This window comes from Pteropus vampyrus, unplaced genomic scaffold (assembly GCF_000151845.1).
Source record: "Pteropus vampyrus isolate Shadow unplaced genomic scaffold, Pvam_2.0 Scaffold83, whole genome shotgun sequence".
NCBI classification, from domain to species: domain Eukaryota; kingdom Metazoa; phylum Chordata; class Mammalia; order Chiroptera; family Pteropodidae; genus Pteropus; species Pteropus vampyrus.
The window spans coordinates 5,588,639-5,594,996 of NW_011888864.1; the positions used below are offsets into that span (position 1 = coordinate 5,588,639).

Consider the following 6,358-nt stretch of genomic DNA (forward strand, 5'->3'; position numbering starts at 1 on the left):
CCTAAACTGAGCTACTTGCTTGAAGTCACAGAACTTCAGCCACTTTAGAGAGTCAGGTGGCAGAGCTCATTAGCATATTTATCTTCTCTCTGCAGCCACCATCTCTTTCCACTGCCCCTCACACCCTGTGTGTTTGCCCTGTCGCTCACTTCCCTGATCTCCCCTGGGAGCCTCTTAACAGGGTGTGGCCCCGCTGTGCCTTCCTAGAGGTTCTGGAAGAAGGATACAGTGAAACAAAACAAGCACATTAAAAGTTTAAAAACTATAGGCAATAAAACTGTGTTGGTTTTGCATCATTTGCGGTACCTTTTTATGTATTTCATTTTTTAGGAATCTGAAGCTTTATTCCTCAAAGCAATTAAAGCTCATCCAAATACTGCAAGTTACCATGGCAATTTGGGTAAGGAAATTTTGCAGAACCATATTGAAATTCTGTGTAATTTTAATGAAATGGATGTATTTCTGTAAAATCAATGTTGGGAGAACAGTTTTCTCAAACTTAGCCTTTATTGTCTTTTATAATCTGGTTTCAAAATATAGGTTTAAAAAAGGAATTATTACACTAAAAAGGGATTATACACTAAATAATAGTCATATTTACAAATTGTAATCGTGTGACTAAAACAACCCCCAAAATCCCCGACTCAATGTAACAGCTTCTGATGATAAAACTCAAATTTTCTTTCTTTGTGTGAAGGATCTTAGAATGTTAAACTGAGATGTACTTTAGAAGTTTGCTATTTAACTTACGTCCTTCTCTGTTTTTCCGTAGTGGACCTTCCATTCTAGCTTGGTCTTCTCTGTTTTCTTACGTGCTCCTATGCCTTTGCTAAAAATACATTTACATTGATTTCTTCCCTACAATTCCTTTCTTCCACTTTTACATCTCAATAATTAAGATTTTTAGAGCATAGCATGTTGATGTTTAGAATGCTCAATCCTGTGAATATTTTTTCACCAAATCTGTTTCCTACAGACTCTGTAGCTTCTCATCACAAGTCATGAAGCATCGAGAGTTATTCTTTTGCCCATGTAGAAAATTAGCTTTACTTACAAAATCATAATCATCAGAGGCTTATTACTTTAATAATTAGATTTATTTTAACTATCATTTTATGATCAGATCTTGACGTTAGAACCCTTATTTCCAGCTGGCAATAAACAAGGTATTATTTTGCCATGAGGTATAGGGGAATGTTTATTTAAAGTGAACAGCTGGACCTCTTCATAGTCAGGGAGGGACCTAAGCAACATGGGGCCCCAGCCCCATTCAGCCTGGCTTCCTGGAAATTTCACGGCAGCATTGAGTAACTTTTAGTGTACTCTTCCTTTTATTTCTTTATGTAATAATGTTACTGTGGGTGGGTTATGCCCAATGATATGAAGAACCTAAGGACTAACTGGGGTGGTGAAACGGACAATCCTGAGGGAATGTGATTACAATAAACAAAGTTTGTGGTACAAACAATATTATTTTAAACAATAGTTTTTGAAAACTGCAGAGGTTCTTTAGCAGTTTTTTGTACAAGCGGTCGGGAATGCCACAAGTTATTCAGAAGCATTTCCAATGAAATTTGTCTCTTGCTATTTCAGCTGTGCTTTATCATCGTTGGGGACATCTAGACTTGGCCAGAAAACACTATGAAATCTCTCTGCAGCTTGACCCCACTGCATCAGGAACTAAGGAGAATTATGGTCTCCTAAGAAGAAAGCTAGAACAAATGCAAAAGAAAGATGTCTGATCCTTTTTCCTTCATTTTTCGAGTGTGCGTGTGTGTGCATGAGGCACATCTTTAATATTACGTGGTTAAATTTAAACATTTAAAAATCTTTCTTGTTTGTTTTATTGGTTTTTTCTATGTAAACAAAATCATACAAAAAGATTACAGCACCAGCAGTATACTCTTGAATGCTCGATGTGGTTTTTGCATTGAAATTGTATTTTTTCAGACCACTCAAATGTAAATTCTAAAATTCCAAGGATGAAGTCTTTTTTTTAATTAAAATGAAAAAAGAGAAAAAATTATCTTGAGCAATTTACAGTAGAATTAAACCTGCATTTGGGATGTGAGCCGTGTTGTGTAGAGACTAGCACTATTAAATATCAACTGTGAACAAGAAATGACAAACTGACTCCTACAATTTATATAAATAATGAATATGTCTGTATATTAGACTTCTTATTTAATGACAAGAAAGGATAAATTAAGATTTTTGTTTTTTTAATCTTTTTTTAAGCAATATTCTATGACCTTCATTTATAAGAAAATATATTTATTTGTATTTTTATGTTTTGAACAGGGCAAATAATCGAATGAAGAATAGAAATGTTAACATCTAGTATATTTATATACTTTTTCCCCCATAGGAAGAAATTCACTCTTGCAATATTTTTTAGGTTCTCCAACTTGTGCAGTTTTATACTGTAGGAAATTAGGTAGTATTCTACATGAACTGTCACTTTTAATAGAAAATTCAAGCCATGCTTTAGGCAAAAGCAGGTAGCCTGATGTCTTTATTTTGTCATATCCAGTATTAAGAGGGCTACACATCTATGTAAGTTGCTTCTTCATGTTTTTAACTGTAAAGCAGTTTTTCATTTGGCTTAATGGAACCACAGTCATTACTATATCCAGAAAATGCAAATGGTAAATTTTCTCTCAGAAGAAGCTACAGTTGGGGGTTTGTGGTATTTAGATTTAGATTGTGAATTAGATTATTTTCTCCATTTTATTTGATATGAATAATCATGTTCCTTTTGTTTCATTCTTCTATATATGCTATTGACCTAATGATTTATGCACTCTGTAATTTCTTATGCAGTAATATTACACAAACTGGTATAAAAATGTCATATTGCTTTCTTAATAGATGATTTTCAAGTTAATGAACTTTGTGTCCTCTTTTCCCTTAAAATGAAATCAAAGTGACCAGTCCATCCTTTCTGGTATGTGGCTTGTACTGGCTCAGAGAATAGGACGAATAGATCCCACAATGAGATGAATCTGATTTTTTACACTTAGTTTTTTGGGGGCACATCTGTGTCGATTTGTAAATCAGTAGTTGTAACTTATGATGGTTCAGATACATCAGAAAAGAAAGTGCTGGTCATTGACATACATCAGAAAAGTGCTATGTTTCAAACCTTTCTTAAATGGTCCAGTCCTAAAATAACAGTAACAATTTGTAGATCTCTTAGGGGCAGGAGCTGTATTCCTCTTATTTATGTTCTTATAGTGCTTAGCTTGGCAGATAATAGATGTACTATATGCTTGTTGATTTTTTTAAGGCAAATTTCTTTATTTAAAACAGTACTTGTCCTTTGAGAGTAAAGAAAAAATATTTTTTGTAAAAGCCCCTATAGGATTCACTTTTTTTCCTCTGATACTAAAACTTGAGTGTCAAAGCAAGACCTGCAAATCTGGTGGGATCCCAGCCTACTGAACAAATCCCCTCAGCTTTCACCATTTTACCTCCCAGCATTTCCAGTGCAGTCTTCTTTCCAGAGAAAACAATCATTCATTTGATAGACATTTCAGGATGCCTTTGATCTCTGCAGAGTTTGGAAGTGTACCCAGACGGCGCTCTTTTTGTTCTCCTTGTTCCATCCGAAGGTGGCCACCCTCTTCATTCCTTGGTTTCCCTCCTAAGAGGACTTAAATAGAAGGCTGTCTCCTAGTTCCTCTCTTATTTGGCATATATTTTTCATTTTAATGTTTTTATTACTAATCATAGTAGGAGGTTGGGTAGAGGGGTGTCAAAACAAACATGGGGTGAGTTGCCGGTTGGGGGAATCTGAGATGCTTCATCATCATCCCTCACCTCCATGACAGTGAGCATCATGAAACCAAGAAGGCGTTTGGGGTCGTTTTTTGTTTTTTCACATGTATTATTGCTACAGTTTCTTCCTTGTTTAGATGCAATCTTACATCATTTCTTAATGTATTTTGTATTTTGAGATCCATTATTCATTTATCCCACAGTATTAACTGCTGCAATAATATCACAGCTCTTCATTTCTCTTTTTATCTTCCTCAGGGTGCTTCTACCCTAGAATTTCCACACAGTGTGTCTTTTTGATTCGCATGCCTCCTCCCTCGGTGGTTTCTCTCTTTTAAGCAAAGTCCAGCTTTTCAAAGCTATTTTCAAAGTCTATTTTGACTCTCATCTTGCTACATTCTGGATTGATGTTACCAATCTGAGATTCTTTCTCTCATATTATTTTTTATTTGGAGATAATTGTAGATTCGCATACAGTTATAAGAAATAATACAGAAATCTCATAGACCCTGCATTCAGTTTCCCCCAGTGGTAACACCTTGCATAATTATACCACATTATCACAACCAGGAAATTGACATCGATACCTCCACCAACCTTTTCAGACATCACCAGTCCTGCATGTACTCATCTGCATATTTAGCTCTGTGCAATTTTTATCACATGTAGATTTGTGTGGTCACCACAGTCAAGATACAGAATAGTTCCAACACAAGGATCCCTTATGCTACTCGTATATTATTACTTTTTCAAAATATTTTCTTGAGCACCAACTGTGTACTAGCAGTATGCTAGCTGTTGTAGATACTATGGAAAGTAAAAACAGATGGGATTCCTGCCCTTGGGGAACTTAAAGTTTAGGTTAACTCAGCCTTATTGGGGCATGTACACCCAGGTTGGGTGTAAACAACTGGGACTAAACATTGTTACCAGCCCTCTTTCCAGGGGACTTCTTGGGGAATAACCAGGCCCCTCGGTCACTCATTCACAACTTTACATCTGCAGCTGTCCAAGTATCACAGGCTGTCAGAGCATTTGTTTCCTTCTATGTTCAAAATTCTTCCATCAGTTGGTGAATCTGTTTTTTCCTGAAGACAGTGAAACAAAATAAAGTAGAATTTTCTCTCTACTTCATAGAAACACGTATTGATTCGGTTGCTTCTGCCTTCACCTTTGGGCCTCATATTTATGGAAAAAACTTTGCCAGCCATCTGCGGGAAACAAAGAGTTCTACTGGGACACAAACTCTATTGAAGGGTCAGACATATCGTACATAGATAAGGGGAAACTGGATGCACTTACTATATTGACCTAAATAAAGACTCCAAGAGTTGAGTAACCCTAATTTTCACAAAGTGAGACATTTAATATTACTTGAAATACTCAATAAATACCAAATATGAGTATTGAATATTACAGCCACATTTTAAAATCCCACAGAGTCTTGTCTTAAATGGTCTCTCCCACCTCTAACTTCTACCAAGAAGATACTAATTTTGATTATGGCCTGATTTAGGATAATGGTCCTCACAAAATGCAGATCGAAGGCTGATTTCTAGTTCAAAGTAGAAGGAGCGAAGGGCCCATATGGGACAGTTTGGTTGGAACAAAACAGACGGGGAAAGAGAATGATGAAGACAGGAGCCAAGAGAAGGCTATCGAATATTAAGGCCCTTCATTTGTTCTTTCATATTCCAATCTTTTCTTTAAACTTATAGGAATTAGTTCATCTTAACACTGGCTTTTTCTGAGTAATAAGTGAGGAAGAAAAAAGCTTTTCACCTTCTACTTTGCAAATCTCTACATTATTTGAAATAATTTTACTTTCTAAATAACATGTGACATCACAGAGAAACCTTTATTCAAGAGAGCCGTGGATGTGTTTGTAATAAAGCTGTGATGAGGTACGCTGGTGGGAAAGAGAGACCATAGGGAAACTCAGGTAACCAAAGGTGGTTGCTAAATTGCTTTGCCCAACAGATGAGAGAGAAGCTGGGGACACTGGAGGCCCCAAAGCAATGCCGAATAAAAAGAACTTGGGAAGCACAGTTTTCAGATTATTGGCTGAACTATTACTGTGCAATACAGACTCTTTTTCGAAGCATGCCTTTAAATCTTCATTAAATTCTGTATGCTGTGTGACTCTCTTAGTGGCTCTCTGGAAATAGTTGGCATTTGGGTGTGCAAAGCTTGAATGGAAAATCTGTTACACCTTGCTTGATTTGAATCCCGTTCTATTTACCAGTTGTGCGACCTCGTGGGTTGAATAGTGTCCTCTCAAAATTCATGTCTACCTGGAGCATCAGGATGTGACTGTATTTGGAAACAGAGTCTTTACAATTACAATTAGTTAAGGATCTGGAAAGGAAATCATCCTGGACTTAGAGTGGGCCCTAAATCCCATGACTGGTGTCTCATACAAAGAGAAGAGGACACGGAGACGGAAAAGATGGCCATTGAGGATAGAGGCAAAGATTGGAGTGATGCTGCCTCAAGCCCAGGAAACACCATGAACCACCAGAAGCTGAAAAGGCAAGGAAGGACCGTCCCCTGGAGCCTTCAGAGGAAATGTGGCCCT

At 36.8% G+C, this 6,358-nt stretch overlaps 1 protein-coding gene across 1 annotated transcript in view; it reads left to right on the forward strand.

Annotated features, from left to right (window-relative positions):
• The window catches only part of TMTC4 (transmembrane and tetratricopeptide repeat containing 4), a 53,867-nt gene extending 50,980 nt beyond the window's left edge, over nucleotides 1–2,887 (forward strand). Inside the window, exons 16-17 of the mRNA XM_011363196.2 lie at nucleotides 331–400; nucleotides 1,594–2,887. Coding sequence (XP_011361498.1) covers nucleotides 331–400; nucleotides 1,594–1,742 — 219 coding nt within the window. The 3' untranslated portion in view covers nucleotides 1,743–2,887. The remainder of the gene's footprint in view (nucleotides 1–330; nucleotides 401–1,593) is intronic.
• The last annotated feature ends 3,471 nt before the right edge of the window (nucleotides 2,888–6,358 follow it).